The sequence below is a fragment of the Dermochelys coriacea genome, chromosome 6 (assembly GCF_009764565.3).
Source record: "Dermochelys coriacea isolate rDerCor1 chromosome 6, rDerCor1.pri.v4, whole genome shotgun sequence".
Taxonomy (NCBI): Eukaryota; Metazoa; Chordata; order Testudines; family Dermochelyidae; genus Dermochelys; species Dermochelys coriacea.
The window spans coordinates 98,174,685-98,193,856 of NC_050073.1; the positions used below are offsets into that span (position 1 = coordinate 98,174,685).

Here is a 19,172-nt window from a genome sequence, read left to right on the forward strand (position 1 = left end):
TTACCCACCACTGTTTTCTAGTGGTAATTCTTATGGTTCTCATGGGACTACAACCATTTGGCCTTACTGCAACACAGCTGTTCCAAATAAACTAGGCATTAACCCCAATACGACCCTCTCCTTCCTCTAACTCACTGTTCACCAAGGGGGTTCACAGAAGTAGGTTTCCTAGCAAACACCATTTGGACACTGGACTCCATTCCAAATGCCACATTGGTGGATCTTTTACGCATTAGTCTATTGAGCCGACTTTTGAAAAAAATATGCATTTAAGATGCCATGGGGAAAAAAATGACATTTACTTTTTCTCTTGCTTTTAAATTTCAAAGCAAATAAATTGGGCAAATATTTTAAATTAGCCATTTAACATGAGGTGACTAATTCCAACAATTTGGGTCCATTTTCCTGAGAGAAGGACTAAGCTTAGTTAAAAGATTTTAAAGATATTCAATAATTCCAACAGCTCAGTTTTTAATGGAGAGAGGTATTTAGATGTGGTGTGCATTAATTCTTACTTTATAAGGAGTAGGCTTGGTTTTTAAAAGGAATAGCAGAATTAATGGTCTCTATCCATGTTTTTAGACATCATAAACCCCCAGATTATGTAAGTATCTAGGAACTTTTAATAATACTAATTATTAAACTGATAGTGACAGCTCCACAGGGGTGATTTCAGTCTGTTGAACAAGATTCTTATTTAGGGACTTTTATTGGCCAGATTAGGGCCTGATAGAATTTAAAAGCTTAACTCCTTAGCTGCCGGGTCTATCTAGATTAAACCACATGTTACAGACAGTGTAACCATCAGTGCACACATTCAAATTGTTTCCAAGAGACAAGAAACAGATGTTGTTGTTTTTTACACATTAACTAAGAGCTGTCTTTAAAAATCTTACCCATTAAAAAACAAACTCATGAACCCAGAAGCATTATTGTGTATTACGGATTAGTTGATGACAAAATTTCAGTTAAAACACACCTGTGAGCAGGTGTCCTTCACAACCAACTCTGACACAAAGTTCATGCTGTGTAGTGTCAAAATTTCACCTTGTTCCTGCGGTTTGCCTTTATTAACAAAGCAACAAAGTTTACCTCAAACATCTCCCCAGCCTGCTCCGTTCCCACACCAGGTCTGCTCAGACCACACTCCAGAGAGTCACTCCCAACTCCTTTATATCCAGGTGTGGTAATCAGCCACACAATTTGCAAACTCCACTGACCCATTTTCCCAGCAGGATCTACACCTGCTTGGAGGATTGGGTGTTTCAGACAAACACTGCCAGCCAGTTACAACAATGAACTGCATGTGACTTCCAGAAGCAAATACTACTTCGCATTTCTATAGCACATATGACAATATCAAAAGCAAATCTAAAAACAGTAACTTCTTTTTCTGGAATTCCTACGATTTAAAAATATTTATATATATAGCCCAAACTTTTATCCAAAATTTAAAAAAAAAAAAAAAAAAAAAAAAAAAGGACAGCCTGGAGGTATCGTTTGCAGGTCAAACAACTTGTTGGAGGGAACATTTATATATCAGCCTATGTTAAAACGATGGCCAAATAATAAACCTGCTGTTTTCAAGATGAAGTGCTAATACAGCTGACATCATAGGTTCCGATCCTGCAAGCGCACAGATATAGGCAGAACCCTTTGCTCATGCAGTGCCCCATTAAAGTCAATGGGATGCTCATGACATTGAAGGATTAAGGTTTTAATCCCCCTCTTTATATACCACTTCTGTACAGGAGATTAATCTAGATTTATAGGGGAACCAGCACCCAAAACAGAATGGGATCTAATATGGTGTCATATACAGTATTTACATATGCTGATAGATTTTTTTATATATATATGAGAGATTATGCTTTCCAAGATCATAAAATAAAATTATTCATTGATAGAATGTGCATATAAAAGAAATATAATTTCCATTTGTGACCTGCCAAGAAAAAGCAGAAATCCTGTGTTTAGGGATCTGTTGTGCAACTTGAAGATTTTTTTTTTTTAAATTTACTGTATATTTATGGAATTCATGTAGACTTCACTTTAAAATATCTGTATGCAAAAGGCTAAATTAAATGGAACCCATTACAGAAATACAACTGGCCAAAGCGGGCCTTTAAAGCTGCAGATATAGCTACGCAAGAGGCATTACAGGCAGTCCTCGGACTTACAAAACAATTGGTTCCTGAAAATTGCTTCATAAGTCAAAACATTGTAACTTGGAACCACAATCCACTCTATTGCGGGACCAAGCGTCGTGAAGTCGAAACCAATCGTTGAATCAGGGTGTCAATTCAAAAACATTTTAAGTGCCATTCGCATTAAGTCAAACATTGTAAAGTTGAGGACTGCTGGTATAAACAATTAATTTAGCAAAAGTAAATCCCTTTACTACTACACACAGCAGACAGAATATTTTCCAATATATCTGAAACTGTAGCTTCCTTAGGCTACAGTATCTACCTAAACAATACTCCAATTGATGTAAATGAGAATTTTGCCTGCACAGACTTAGCAGGATCAAGTCAAAAGTATGTTGAGTCTTGTGAGATTGTCTAGATACACTGATGTATGCCTTAAACCTAATCTAAAACTCAAGATAGATATGGTGGTGGAAGGTAGCAAAATGCCCTGTGGTTTTACTCTTGCAAGTTGTAGTGCAACAGTTTACTAGGTTAACACTAGAATAAATTAAATTCTTAAACACAAGAGTTACACCAGGTGAATTCAAATTCTAAACAGACCTAAAATAAATGTTCACTCACTTTTTTTTTTTTAAAACTGTCTAAATGACAGTGGAAACATTCCATAATTCAGACCATTCCAAATCTTTTTTTTTTTTTAAGTTGATGATAAAATGTTATGGGTTAAATCAAGAATGCTGAATAAAAGCCAAAGAGATATTTCATGCTGTACAATACCCATTTTTGCACCCTCAGGTCCAGTGGGTGCTCCAGCCCACCGTGATCATCCCATGGCAACTGAACCCACCTCCCCACTTGTGCTTTCAGAATAATGCCCCTTTGACTCCACCTCTGATGTGGCAACCTTAACCAACTACTGCCACAAGCTAGAACAGGGAATCAGCAACCTTTGGCCCGCGGCCTGCCAGGGAAAGCCCACTGGCGGGCTGGACCGGTTTGTTTACCTGCCGTGTCCGCAGGTTTGGCCAATTGCGGCTCCCACTGGCTGTGGTTCGCTGCTCCAAGCCATTGGGGGCTGTGGAAAGCGGTGTGGGCCAAGGGCTGTGCTGGCCGCTGTTTCCCACATCCCCCATTGGCCTGGAGCAGTAAACTGCAGCCAGTGGGAGCTGCAATCGGCCGAACCTGCAGAAGTGGCAGGTAAACAAACTGGCCTGACCTGCCAGGGGGCTTACCCTGGTGGGCTGCAGGCCAAAGGTTGCCGATCCCTGAACTAAAACAACAAACCCACTGAAACCTTGGATCAGAAGAAAAGAGGCAGCTGATGACAGCAGCAGAGCCCTTCTCCTCCAAGTACATTCCATTCAAGCTGTGAGCCCAGAGGTTAAAGTAAAATCGAACTCCTACCGGTACGGGGGCTGGCTCTGGCCCCCCGGAAGCGGGGGGCCTCGGGCAAAAGGGGCAGTGCTGCGGGGGGTCAGCGTCCCCCAGACAGCCCATCTGCGCTGCTTCGCCAGCGCCACCTGGGACTCCAGAGGCCCTTTTAAATCGCCAGCCCTGCTCCTTTTGCCCCCGCCCCCTACTCCCAACCCCCGTCGGCAGCTGGGGGAGAGGCGGCAAAAAGGGCAATGACAGAGTACTTGGTACTAAATTACTCCCAGTATATATGTAATAAGGTTTATGGTACTAAGAATCTCAGCTTCTATACATCATCTTCCCTATATCCTGTTACACATTATCACAGTTGAAAATCTGTTATCTTTGAGAGGCACATTAAATGTTCAAAATTATAGATGTGAGACTGATTCATGCACTTAAATATATATTACAAACAAATTGTGCTCTCAGTTGCATACACCTTGGAGAGGAAATTGACAGGCCCATAGCGTATAAAGTCAGCAAAGTAGTTTGGGTGAATTTATAAGGGACTATGTTAAAACTGCTGACATTGTGGTCTTGAGAAGAGAAAAATGTTGTGGTTTACCAATTTAGATTTTAAAATTCAAGAAAAAATTCCTCCCTTGAGTTCCTGAACTGAGAGACAGCTTGAAATTTTATATTACATATACATATAGTCGTACTAAGAAATAAAGTTAACCTATAGAGGCCTATTAATTAAGCAACTAATCAGGGACCCCAGGGCTCTTCTTACTATTAGAAAAGAGACTGAAATTCAACAAAGGGGCACATTGTATATAAAAACTTGTTTACAGCTGGCAACACAGCTATTGGGCAAAAGTTATGAATCAAAACCAGAACTCAGATTTACAGCAATAAGATATATATATAATGTTCTTTCTGCACATTCAGTGAATGACTTCATATTTACTCCTCCCACCATTATTAATGGAACTTCTAAGGTTTGAGTTACTTATGGAAGCTGCACATGAGCCATTTTGAAAGTATAACTGTTTTCAGAGTTGTGTCTCAGTAGCAATTCTTTTTAAACGCAGAACTATTTCCAGTCATTCAGAAATGTCATGCAATTGTCCAAGGACTTAGTGGTCACAAGTATGGGAACTACAGGCATCAAAATGTAGCAGTGACCACACATACAGTGCTTCTTCCACTGGCATTTCCAATCTGCATTCTTCAAATGAAAGATGTGTCTCAAAACCACACAGACACTAGCCAAGTGATGATAATGTTAATTCTTTTCTTCCCACGACCACAAGCTTTTATGCAAACTGTAGGGATTTTTGTGATGCTGTATGTGCCATTTGAGTGAATATTGGCACTTCTGAAAGTTAAGGATCTAGCAGATATGGAAACAGATGCTTTTGCTGCTTCTAGTTTTTTCAAACTAGTCATTGCCATAAAAGGTGTCAGATCAAGAGGCTGATGCACAGAATGGAGGAAGCATGACACAACCACTTCAAGCTTCCCTAGGCTACCCTGCCAGACTGCCCCACCCCAGGCTTGTTTCAAATAACTGCTCCAAAGCCTAGTCCACACATGCACATTCTGCACCCACTGTTGGTAAAGAATGCAGTTGCACTGGTGGTGACAATTGTATAAGTGCTAGTGTATACAGGCTAAATAAAGCATTACCTACAGTGTGGTAAAGGGTGACATGGTGATGAATTCAGTACAAGAACCAAACAGACTCAGGATTTTCCCCAAATTCTCCTGCCATTGCCCTAGCTACATCTTACCCCTCAACTTGCAGTCATCTACAAATTTTATAAGCACTCTCTCCACTCCATTATCCAAGTCATTAATGAAAATATTGACTAGTACTGGACCCAGGACTGACCCCTGAGGAACCCCACCTTATAGTAATTTCAGACCATGTTTCCCTGGTTTGATTATAGGACTGTATCCCTTTTAAAAGTCAAGATACATCTCATCTACTGCTTCCCCAGTAACCCTGTCAAAGAAGGAAGTTAAGCAGGTTTGGCATGATTTATTCTTGACAAACCCATGCTGGCTGTCCTTAACCCTTTTATCCTCTACTTGCTTACAAACTGTTTAATGATTTGTTTCAGTATTTTTCTAGGAATCAAAGTTAGACCAACCAGTCTATAATTCCCCACCTCTCCCCCTTTTTAAATATATTATATTTGTCCTTCTCCAGTCCTCTGGGAGCTGACCTGTCTTCCATGAGTTCTCAAAGATAACCACTAATGGCTCTGAAATTGCTTCAGCTAGTTCCTTAAGTACACTAATATAAATGTCATCAGGTCCTGCCAATTTGAATACATCTAACTTATTTAAATGTTCTTTAACCTGTTCATGTCCTATTTTCCTTTCCCATTGTTGCTCACATTAATTGCGTTGAGTATCTGCTAGCCTCTAACCTTTTTAGTGAAGAGTAAAGCAAAACAGACACTTCAGCCTTCCTGATGTCCTGTTATTAGGTCAACTTCTCCTCTAAGTAGTGGGCCAACACTTTCCTGTGTCTTTCACTTGCTCCTAATGTATTTAAAGAACCTGTTTTTACTGCCTTTTACATGCATTGCCAGGTGTAACTCATTTTGTATCTTAGCCTTTCTGGTTTTGTCCCTACATTCTTGTGTTATTCTTTTGTATACCTCCTAAGCAATTCATCCATGTTTCCACTTTTGGTAGGATTCCTTTTTGATTTTCAGTTCATTAAAGACATACAAATATGTACATCAACAAGAGCGGTGGAAAGTTGCCAATGCTCTCTGATCTATCCAGTCTCCAGAAATCCTTTTATCAGCCTCCTTAAAGGTTAGTTACAGTCAAATAGCTTGAGCTCTGTTGTGCTAGTCACCATACAAAAGTTACCCTAGATTTTAACCCGAAAGCAAGTATTCAGAGACCAGCCAGTCTCCTGCTTGTTCAAACCACGAGCTAGAAAGTGAAAACACACCCTCCAATACACATGTACATATACACAAAGCTGACACAATGACATTTCACATTCTCCCTCATAGAAGCCTTCCCAAAATGTCACAGAAGTTCAAAAAGTTAATTACCAGCATTTTTGCTGTTAGCCAGTGGCACAATGTTCATTAAATGGAATTAGTGACAGATCCTCTTTAACAGATTTCTGTTCAAGAAATCCCACCACAAAATGACTAAATTGCTTCGTTTCAGGCGATGAAGTTCTCACAGGCCATGATTACAGAACCTGTAAAAGTGCAGCTACTCAGTGGGAAACCTAGAGACTTTACTTGTAGCCAAGACTAACCCCCCCCCTTTTTTTTTTTAAACACACCTTTTAAAACAAAAAATTGGAACCAGCCAACTCAAAACTCTCATATTAACAGTTGTCAGTGTTTCTCCCCATTTCACTGCAGCAATCTAGACACAAAGCACTGGTGGTTGTTTTTTACAGGCCCCGGTGATCAAAGTTTTGTGCTGCTGTAAGTGCTGGCATAACCTCACTGAATTCATAGATTAATTGCTTTTGACAGAGTTAACAAAAACAGCAATTGATGAGACACCAGGTGAATGTCAGAGCCACTTAAACTGTTCTTATTCCAGTGTAAAAGTGTTTCTTTAGTGCATTTGCTCATCCCATTTATGCCCAGTGAAGTAAAATTTTAAAAAGAGACAAGTCTAAGCCACAAAGGTCAGATCTAGATTCAAATTTCCTCGATACCCAGCTCTCTTCAGATACAGGGTTTAGATTCAGACCTGGTAAAGAGATAGTGCTTCAAAGTTTTGATCCAGATCTGGAATGTCCTAACATTGTTGGGGGCCATTTGGGTCCAGGGTTCTGGTTCATTCCCATCTCTACTTTCAGAAGAATATCACCAAATACTGAAATGAATTTTGCTTTAACAAGGAGATCAACTATACTGAGCACAATGACGTTAGACATTTATATGGATCCAAAAAGCTATCCAGCCTTTGAGTGATATCTTAAAATAGTTTAATTTTAGTAACTACTGATGTCTTATTCCAAAACACAGGGACTACGGGACCATGAACTCATCATGTTTCTATTCTTCCTTGTCTTTGGGGGGGAAAAAAGACTTTTGTTTTTTGACACCCACTTTGACCCTGTGTTTGATAACACACAAAAGAATAATCACCCTCACTTCCCTCCATATATATTCTCCCCACTAAATACAAGGAATTAGCTGTAAACTAGATTTGAGTCCATTTGGTTAAAATGAAGGGAATTCCCCAAGGCCAACATGGTGTTTTTTAAGCTTGTGCTTCCCTTAAGGAAGCAGCAATTTGTGCTTCTATTGTTTTTCAGGAACCTTCCCTCCCACTTCCAGACTGCCGCTGAAATTGATTAGATGTTTTCTTTCAGTAACACACTAGCCTCATCTTGAGCTACTGACTTTGATTACTCAACTATACAAACACTACCAAATTTCAGGCTACTTAAAAAACAAAAAGGCTCAAAGGAGGAGAGGTTTCACAATAATTACTATGAAACGTTTCAGATGGCAAAATTTTCTAGTATATCCCGAAATATCCATGCCTTGGCTATACTTTGTAACAACCAACCATCATTTAATTCAAATGATATACACTAGCTGGGCTTCTTACACACAAGAAATCTTCCAAAATACAACCACCATTAGTAGCAATGTGACAGTGCATAACAATCATATATAGAACTGTGCAGGTTGCTGCACAGACAGCCTTTAACTCCTTCCAAGCTATTGGGAATTGAAGGTTATGCAACGTCATTTAAAAGGGAATCTCTCTTAGGTTAACAATGATTTGCCCTAACAACCTTGATGTGATAAAGAAGAAATGAGCTCCTTACATGTAGTGTATAGATACAAAAATAAAATTTTTTGTTACATTTGCTATTATTTAACATTTTCAAGAAAAAACTACCGGTAATTCAATTTTGCTATCATACTATTTACATGCAGGGTATGCATTCCTGAGGCAGGGAGATGCACTAGTCTGACAAAGTAATGGTATAGATTTTTCTGGAATATGGCCAGAGTCCTATTATGATGCCTCCCATCTCCAGCCTCAGCTCTTGCTCCCTGTTACAAATAGTAAGAAAACATTATAAGGTATTACTGTAGTGCCTGGCTGGAACAGATTACATTAAAAAAAATCCAACAGCGCAGAACCAACAAGACACTAAAGAAGCCAGGTCACACAATTCTGAATTTCATTTATTTTCTTCCATAATCTATACCCTCTTTATACATTGTCTAACAAAGGGCCTGATCATCTGCTACAAGGTGCTCAACTCCCATGAGTGAGACTAAATGTTAAGAGTTCTCAACACCCTAAGGATCCGGCCCTTGGATTGCAAACACTGTGGAGAAAGGACTGCGTCTTCTGATATTGTATGTAGTATAGTTGTAGCAATGTCAGCCCTAGGATATTAGAGAAACAAGGTGAGGGAGGTAATATATTTTATAAGACCAACTTCAGTTGGCGAGACAGACAAGCTGAAGTAGAATCTGTGGTTCCAAAGCTTGTCTCTCTCTCTCCCCCCAACAAAAGTTGGTCAATAATAATAATAGTACCTCACCCACCTTGTCTCTCTCTGTCTTCTGATGTCTGTAAAACTTCATACAGATCTATGGTGTTGAGTAAGCAATAACAAGACGGACAATGAAATCCCATCCTGTTATGTTGAAAGATTGAGTAAATGGGATTTCCCTGCTGGGGTAGAGAACTCAATGGGACAATTAAAGTTATTTATTTTTAAGTGAATGACAACCCATTCCAGCAATACCTACAATGCTAAATGATTGAGACATAAGTTTGCTGTCTTCAAAAATATATAAAATGCCAACACATCACCTCAGATCAAAAAGCTACACAATCTACTCTCCTAACATGCTGCCATAATTTGCATTTAAAAGTCATCAGTTCTACTTTATTTTCTTCTGCATGAATCCCTCTCAGGCTTTCTTTAGCCAGCTCTGTAGCACAGATAGCAATTGGTGGCAGTAATATTTTGGGGTCTCTCTACTATAGTTGCATCAAGCCGCAGAACTGTAATGAAAGTTAATGAAGTACCATTATTCTCCCACACACTCAAGAGATGCAACACTCCATCCAGCTGCCTCTAGTGTACAGCGTATGGCTAGAAGAGATGCAGGTGGATGAGAAGAGCCTGGGAATGGGAGTGGATGTGGTCAGTCTCTCATGAGACTTATTTAAACACAATAGGTATGTACAGGACCATTTTAATACTCCTTGGCATTTCAAGACGTCTCCAGGGGTGAAAGCAACGCTACTTGTTTTAAACATGTTTTATATCCTCCGACATTAGTCCTATTTCAATGATCCTGCAGAAGAGCTGAATATCAACACAGCTAACCAAAGAGCTATCATAGCCTTCAAACTCAGTTTTTTCCTCCCTTTTTAAAATCTGCTGATGGGCCACGAAGGCTAGAAAAGTTAGCTCTATCTGTATTTCAAAGTGCTGGCAATGATGGCTGAAAATGCTTTTACATGAACACAATTTCCTCTTCATTTCCTGTGGTAGTTTTCTTTAACAGGTTACTAATTCCTGTGCTAGCGGAAACACCACAACCCTCAGCAGACAACAGTAAGAGCAGAAGGCACACCTGATAATAAATCTTGATGTTTCTGACTAAGATGGTCAGGTTTTGGATTCGGAGGTTGACATCATTATCTATGTGCTTGTTGACACGTTGGTTTGTCGGCCGTGGATCTCTAGGGGAAAAAAAAGGGAAAACCCAATGTTAGAGACTGGGCATGCATCAGCTCTATCCCATCACCGTACAAGGAGGACTCTTAAGCATTTGAATATTTCAGTACAGTTAATACAAACTTACAGTACAATAAAATAAGAACTTAATATTCCCTTTGCAGCCATGTAATGAAAGGGAGGGAGAGAGTTTGGAACTCTTCCACATACCACTTTGCATAACACATTTTAGGTGATCCTATGTGGCAATTCAAGAGCCTCCCTCACTTCTAAGCAACAACATCCTGCAACCACTAGGCACACCCAGAGCAAGGGGCACGCAGCATACATGTAGTTAGACCATCCCTCATGCAAGGAAATCTCATTCAGACACAGGCCTTTTTCTGTCTTGTCTAATTAGATTTAAGCCCCGTCTTATATTTTAAGAGTGTTCAGTGTCTAGCACGCTGGGGCCCAGATCCTGACTGGGACTTCTAGGAACTACTGGAAGATATATAGAGGTGCATGCATGTGCAATAGAGCAATTAATCGAGATGTGGGACGGAGGAGGAGGGAGATTAGGAGGCTAGAAGTTTTCTTTGTTTTAAAGGAAGTGACTACAACTGAATCTCAAGGGTGAACTGAAATGACTGTTTTTGAAGTAAAGAAAAGCCCCAGATGATGAAGAGAATTTGTATGCAAGTTAAACACATCAATGCATCTTAAAAGGGATCTCAAAAACTTGTGATCTGTGAATCCCCTAGTTCAGAGTGTTATCCACCGACGCCTAACCAACATAGGCATCTGCATCCAGAACTCTGCTTTGGTGGTTAATCTAGCCATTGACAACTCTTCCAGAGGAAACACTGAATTTGGGTGTTGACAGGTGAATTAAAGTGGCACTGATATGCTGTGTGACTGCTTGTCAAAAGTTTACACAAGTATCGTAAGCAGTTAAGAGTATTTTTGTGTTTTTAAGCACAACCACATCAATTCATCTTTGCACAGAACATGGGTAATACATGTAGACATCACAGAGTGCCTCTCCCATTGAAGAGATGGCCAAAGTCCTGCTTTGCTATTAGACTTGATACCTATATGCATGTGCAGTTGGTGTTTTTAAATGCACTGAGGTACAAAGGGGTAAATTTGCCACTGGCATAAATGGGAAAGACTCCTCTTCATCCACTCTTAAGAAGCAGTAATATTCAGCACACTGACAGCAGTTTTAATGCACAAGAAAAACATAGGACTTCAACATAAAATGCCATACTATCACCTTTACTTGAACTGCCTCATTTTTGTTGATGTTTGCAGCCCCGAGATTAACTTGCCCTTGTTACGGAAATTGGTGCTCAAATACTATGGTGATGGGGTCATACAAGTACCTAGCCAGACAGATCAGACAGCTGTGCAGCAGCAAAAGACATGTGCAAGATTTGAAAGCGGAACCTGGGTTTGGCCTCTCCAGGTCCTTGTTAGACCAGCCAGTATGGGGAACTCTCTGAAGAATTCTGGCAGAGAGTCTGATTCTGATGGATGCTGGATACTTAGCCTTTGTGATTAAAGTCATTACAGTACACATGGAAGCAAAAACACAGTAAAGAGAAGTTGACTACACAGAAGGGGTAGTTCAAAGTCCTCCAGGTTCCACATGAACCAATCCATTCGTGCACTACATAGCAGTACTGCTGTCCAATACTACAGCCCATTAGCCCAAAGTCTAGATCCAGAAAGAAGACACGCTGGCTTTTGCTGTTCTGTTTGGCACCTGCTGCCATACTTTAACAAAGGAAATATTATTTTTGATGGTTGCTTATCTCACAAATCTATCACTGGAACATAAAAGGAATGATGATGGGGCTCGAAAATACGCTGACTTTAAAAGTTTGATTAATAAAAAATCCCACAAGAGGAAAACACACCCAACCCACTGAAGACAACTGGCTATGGCAAAGAACTGGTGTTTCTTTTGAATATTCCTACATAGGGCAGTTTTAGGCCCAGGGTGAGATTTTCAAAAGCACCTAAGTGACTCAGGAGGACAAGGTCCATTGAATTTTAATGGGACTTTTGCTCCTAAATCATTAAGACATCTCTGAAAAAAAAAAAAATATCACACCCCCTTTACTGCCCAGAAACTGCAAAACACCCACCCACACAGCCACTTAACTTTACATATACAAGTAGCCCCACTGAAATCATTGGGACTATTCACATCCATAAGTGTTTGCAGGATCAGGGTCTGAGGAAAAAACTTCCTAAACTGCCACTATTACGTTTAATGACAATAATCAGTTTGCCCAGGGCAGCCTTTAATATCATTGACCATGAGGCTTCTTGATCTGCCTGTGGAGCCAGACTGGAATAAATGGTGTTATTTAAGCGGGTCTATCATTTCTTATCCAAGATGGAGGCCAAGTGCTTTCTTGAAAATAAAATATAGTCTGAACATTATGTTACAGATGTTTGAAGAAACTGCATAAGTGGGCAGGTTTTTTTAAAGTTAGAAAGGGGGCATCGTGCAATGCCCTGAAAGCTCACAGCTGCTAGTCAGTATACAGACCACAGTCATGTACAGTTTGTTGCTCAATAGAAAGGACTGGGATAAGTGAGACCACGTATACAGCAACTTTATAAACTTCCTAAGCAGCATGGAATCTTATGCATGAGGGGAGATAAGCAGCTTCTTTCTCTGAAACAGAAATGCTTTTCAACTTGTCACCACAGAAGCACTTTATGAAATTTTAATGCTCACTGTATAACAAATTCAGATACAGATACTGGAGATGCACATGTGCAATAGGAGATCAGTAAGTTATAGGAGTCATGGCAAGTTGCTCTTTGAGACAATGGGTGGTTCCTGAAAAGCAGATAATCTTACAGGTCCAGGTTTGCTTGGTCTTACATGATTCTGTAACCTAAAGGCATCTTGGACCAATTAGTACTTGGATGAGCACCTACTTATGAATCCCAGGTGTTCTAGGTATTCAGCTTTTCTGCAAGAAAAACTGATATTTAAAAATGAAGTAAGCTTTTAAAATACGTTCTCTATATTTGATCTTCTGTCTAGTGTGAATGGGCAGCATAATGCAAAGGGGACGGATTGGACTGCTGCTGCTGCTGCTGCTGCTGCTGCTGCTATCTCTACCTCTCTCACCAGGCTAGTAAGGACGTGGAGAGCATGAATGGGCTGAGTGGTGTCAGGGAGTAGAGACAGTAGGGTGGTTGGCTGCTAAGGGAAGGGAGCAAGTGTGGAATCACAGCAACACAGGGGCAGCCACTCCTTTTAGACATTAGAAAGACAGGACCAGACCACTCCTGTATCTTCAGGACAAGAGGCAGCAGAGTGGCATCTCCCCACTTCTCTTTAACTGGGTGAACCAGAAATTATCCTGTAAATAGGTGGCTGCATATGGGCACATGCAGAACAGGTGGGTATGTTGGAAGATGTGGGTCTGGGGAGTGAGGGGAAGGATGTTTGCGGGGAGGGGGAGATAAATGAAAACAAAACACAGAGCGAGAGAAGAAGATACCAGAAATCTAGGGGAGAAGCAAAAGAACAGAACTCAGTGAAGGGAAAGGAGGAAGCTACTCAAAACAACACAGAAAAGGTTACAACTTAATCTGTAATAGCAAAGAATATGTGGAGCAAAGTCAGGGAGGGGGAACAGGGTCCAACAACCACAAGATACTGTGTAAACTGTGCAAGAAGCAGCAAGCTTCACATATACAGGAATATCCCTTTAATTAAAGAGCAAAGAGTCTCAAACTGTGGCCTATGGACATGATACTGGCTCTCCTCCTTGTTTCCAGTGTCTAAATTCCAAGCATTCTCAGCTCGGCCACTGGCCTGCTAGACAACTTTGAGCAAGTGACTAGCCCTTTCCAAGCCTCAGTTTCCCCATTTGTAAAATGGGGATAATGATATTGACCTCCCTTTGTAAAGTCTTTTGAGAGCTCTGAATGAAGAGATCTCTGTAAGAGGTAGGTATTATTAACTTGTATTAAAAGAAACTAAAAATATATCATACTTAGATTACACAGAAAACTAACGGATATTATGCAAGTGGAGGTGACAACTCTCAAGAATCTCAGTATTAAAATATGCTCCCCACTATGAATGAGTTTGAGACCACTGAACTGAATCTCATGAGTCCCTCGATATTCAGCATTTTCCTTAAAGCCCCTGCTCCATATGAGTACATTACAATCTTAACTTTCATTTCTAACGAGAAAGTATGTTTTTAGCCCTCATGATTGCAGAGAAAAACATGAGTTGAGTGTAACCCAGAAGTTAAAAAAACAGAAGGCAAACAAAAGGACAGCAAAATTATTAATTAAAAAAAATCCAATTTTTTTTTTTTAAGAAGTGTGGGTGTCTTGATGTTTAAATGCTTTGAGCTGCTAATACTGGACAACTGTGCTTAAAAAGAGCTCATCAGAGAGCTAGCCATCAGTTAAAACAGATCATGAATTCTAGGAAAGGATTTTTAAGTTCAAAATGACAGGTCTCGCTGGAGTAACCTGTGGCAAATAAGTGTTACAAGTAAGTGGGAAGCCCTCAAATAGGCCAGCGAATTATCAAGTATTACAGATAATCAAATGTACTAGGGGTCGCTAGTATTCTATTGCCTCAGGGCTGATTTTGTCTGAGATAAAAGTTGGTTTGGGAAGAACTATTCTGCAGTCCCAATCTCCTGTATTCTTTTGCCTGCACTTTGTTCCTGGAAATAATTCACTAATGGAAAATAACCAACAGAAGAGGACTGTTTAGTCTAATTGCCACATGATTCAACGATCAGCTTCCTCTTCTTTCGTATCTAATACCCTAAAGCAAATGAGAGTAGGATTGGGTCCTAAACTGCCTGACAGATTATAAAATAAATATGTAAATATGATTTAAAACAACAGGAAATACGCTTCCAAATAATGTAACCCTCATGTATACATGGCTGCTTGCTGCTTCCATTATTATATTGGCTACTCCAATCACATATACTGAGATCACAGAAGACAGGTCGATATTATAAACCATGACAATTGCAAGCAAAATTCAAAGATATTTATTAAACAGACTTTCCATTTAGGAGTTGCAAAAAGTGATGGTTTTGTCAGATTTATTCCTGTCAGATATTTTGTCACTTTATTCCTGTCAGATGAGTTCCAGTCAAGGTGTGTAACCTATTGTTTAATAAGCCAATACACAAAAATATAGGGCTCCTTGTGTATATACATCCATCATTTCCCAATAAAAACACCATCATAAGAAGCTATGGGCTTAAGCAGTAAATATTTGCTTATACCAACAGATATTCCTGCCCCAATGTAATCACTGTACTCAAGGCGATCAGCTTTGTGTCACTATGTGTCAGTTTCATACCAGGAAGTGACACAAAACTGTATGCAGCAGAGTCTGAAAAACTTTGAAATGTGGCTGTAGAACAGTATTAATTTAATACAAATGCACCCACAAGAAATGCAGAAGTTCTAGTACTACCGCAGTTTCACCATGGATAGCTGTATTATTTTAGTGCCCCACTAAAGAATATTGTATCATTTGCTCATAAGGGATATTATTTACAGATATGCAACTATGCCATATCCATGCTTAGGTCAGAGTCAACTGTGCCAGAATACAGAAGAAGGGGACCATCAACAACAAAGACTTATCCTGTTTAGCAGTATCTAAAAATGTAGTGACATTAACATTGGATAGTTGGCTTCGGTATGTAACTATCATCTGCATGAGTGTGTAAGGAGGCCTATCGTCCCTCCTTGCAAAGTTGCATGCCTGAGGCTCAGCTCATTTCTGAGTCCCTCTGAACTCTAGCTGTCTAAAAAGGACAGGGTGGCAGCAGGCCACTGGCCAGCCCTCACTCCCCCTCCCCCATTTCACACAGCCAGCAGACCTGGACAGGCAAAAAGAATAGAAGCCTGCACTGCACCTCGCTGATCTGACTAAGCCATCCAAAATGCCTCCTGGGGTTTCTGGCTGCTGCACGGCCCTTCTGCACCCACACCAGCATGCCAGATGGTGTGTAGGGCATAATCCAGCCTACCGCATTTAGAAATCATTGGCCTGATTGTGTGAATGGAGCCTGCTCAGCACCGCACACACTATATTTTGCCAGCAATCAAAGTTCACCAAATTTAACCATACCACTTAATAGAGCCACTGGATTCCTTTCAGTGACGATCTGACATTAAACCTCACTTGACAGCAGGAGAGAAATAATGTATTTTAACAATGAAGGACCTACAGCATCATCCCCGCAGCTTGAAACAAAGTTTTGTTCAGGGGTTTTGGATGGGAGGCGAGGGGGAGGAGGTACAGAGGTAATACAAATACCAGCGTCACCAACTCCCATTTAGAGACATCTGTTTTGCTGCTACTAAAACAATAAGGGTTTCAATCACATGGGACCATAAAAAAATCCAAACCAAATCCAAAAATAAAACTCAAACTGGCATTTAGGTGTGAAGTCATATGCCTGTGTTGTGTGCGTTCAAACAACTTTGTCAACAGGATATTCCTCAGGCTACACAATTTCAGGTAGGACCAACAAGAAGAGAACACCTGTGGTCAGACAGTTGTCTAACAGTTCTTTACTACACTCCACCCTCTGCGTGCCTTCAGAGCGCCAACATTATTTTAACATGGCACATAATACACTATCCGATTTATCAAGGACCCTGACAAGAAGGGTTTCAGCAAGACACAAGCATTTAAAGTCAGCTTTACATGGAACCTGAGGAACTGATGAGTGAGCATTTCTGAGACATTTGTTTTTCTATTCTGAAAACTTTGTGGGGCAGAAACACATTTAGAAAGGCTCTCCTGATTTACAGGCAAGCAGTAATTGCATTGCAAATTCTAAAGGTTGGCTAACAAAGAGTGAAGGTCACAGACAGCAGCTCTCTTCAGCACCTTGCGTGTACATAAATACTGTAGTGCTGGTTCTTTAGTTAAATCATCTCAGGCTCTCAATAGGAAAATTTTGGTTTCTTTGATCCCAAGACACCATCAGAAGCACTGCCAAAGCCATGTAAAAAAGGAAAAAGAAAGCCCTGTCTACTTGTGTTTAATCTAACAGGAGTTTCTTACTCCAGTAGTCATTGTGTGTTAGTGCTTCCGCCCTACATTTTCCATGGTGCTGCTGGCAGAATTGTCTTTTGAAGGAGATGTAAGACTAAGCTCTTGAAGCTAGTGGTCATTAAAGATCCCATGGCATTTTTCGCCAGAGTATGGTATCCTGACCAAACACCAACTAGCATAATTACAGATAACCTGAATCCCTCTCCCCTGCAATTTCAATTGGATTTTATTGTTCGCTCCTTGCCCCAAAATGCTGTTAAACTGTTGTACGCTGTAGAACAGTTACGTTCCTCCCTAGAGGTGGCTGCACTTCAATGGTTGATGAGGTGAAGTAAACATTCTATTTTAATTAAAATTCTAAGTATATATTTTGTCAACAAAACACTTTGGGATTCATTATTATTAGACGCAGTGACCTTCTACAGTTCTATCACTTAAAAAAACCTCAGTTGCTCATTTTTCTTTGTTGTAAATAGACACCAAGATAGCACCATTTGTTTTCCTTTGTTAAGTACATTCTCTTTGGACATACGAGGTCCGCTAAAAAAAATTTCCAACCATGTCCATAAATTAGTTAATTCTAGTTAGATTCATAGATACTAAGGTCAGAAGGGACCATTCTGATCATCTAATCCGACCTCCTGCACAGCGCAGACCACAGAATCTCACCCACCCACTCCTAGGAAAAACCTCACCCATGTCTGAGCTATTGAAGTCCTTAAATCATGGTTCAGAGACTTCAAGGAGCAGAGAAGCCTCCCTCAAGTCAACCATGCCCCATGCTACAGAGGAAGGCGAAAAACCTCCATGGCCTCTCCAATCTGCCCTGGAGGAAAATTCCTTCCCGACCCCAAATATGGCAATCAGCTAAACCCTGAGCATATGGGCAAGATTCACCAGCCAGATACTACAGAAAATTCTTTCCTGGGTAACTCAGATCCCATCCATCCAACATCCCATCTCAGGGGATTTGGCCTATTTACCCTGAATATTTAAAGATCAATTACTTACCAAAATCCCATTATCCCATCATACCATCTCCTCCATAAACTTATCAAGTAGAATCTTAAAACCAGATAGATCTTTTGCCCCCACTGCTTCCCTTGGAAGGCTATTCCAAAACTTCACTCCTCTGATGGTTAAAAACTATCAGATGGTTAGTTAATTCCATAGCAGCCTCACTACAGCTGTAACCTTGTCTGGCATTGAAATGTACTTTACAGAAAGATGGACATGATGTGAAACCTCCTTCCACTTCTACACATTGAGAAAGTTCAGATCTGGATCTAAATATTGATGCTTGGAGCCCTGATTTTAGAAATGCTATTTAAAAAGGGGTTCTACCATGAAAAATGACTAAGAAACGTGGCCTTTCTGTAACAAGAGTCATAGGTCACGTAAGATTTTATTGCCCTCCCCCTTTTTTTTTTTTTTTTAAACACTTCAGTTAACACTGCAGAAACAATACACCTCAGAGGGAGTGCCCTGGATTCGACTTTGGCTCATGTTAATTGTTAGCTAAATTCTATTTACAGAATCTTTATTGCTGGTAATGCACAAACCAGAAAGAATTCAGTTTCACTTTCAAGATGGCACGTGGAGCTGGCCACCATCAGAGACAGGATACTGGACTAGAAATCTTGGGGTAAGAAGACAGACTCAAGACACCATCTTTACAAAGTCACTTTTCAGAAAGTACTTGCACAGTAAGCTCCCAATGACAAGTTAATCATCTACAGCAGGATCTTCAAAAGTGCTCAGGGTTGGCCTAGATCTGAATCCACTGAAATCTATGGTAAAATGTCAATAAACTTCATTCAATGGGAGCAGACTCAGACCCATATTAAGTGCTTTTGAA

General features: G+C 40.3%; 1 protein-coding gene across 4 annotated transcripts in view; it reads right to left on the reverse strand.

Annotated features, from left to right (window-relative positions):
* Positions 1–19,172, reverse strand: part of CCDC88C (coiled-coil domain containing 88C) — a 122,752-nt gene that overhangs the window by 99,825 nt on the left and 3,755 nt on the right. For all 4 annotated transcript variants that reach the window (XM_043515964.1, XM_038406408.2, XM_038406407.2 and 1 more), the window contains exon 3: positions 10,133–10,241. In XM_043515964.1, coding sequence (XP_043371899.1) covers positions 10,133–10,241 — 109 coding nt within the window. The remainder of the gene's footprint in view (positions 1–10,132; positions 10,242–19,172) is intronic.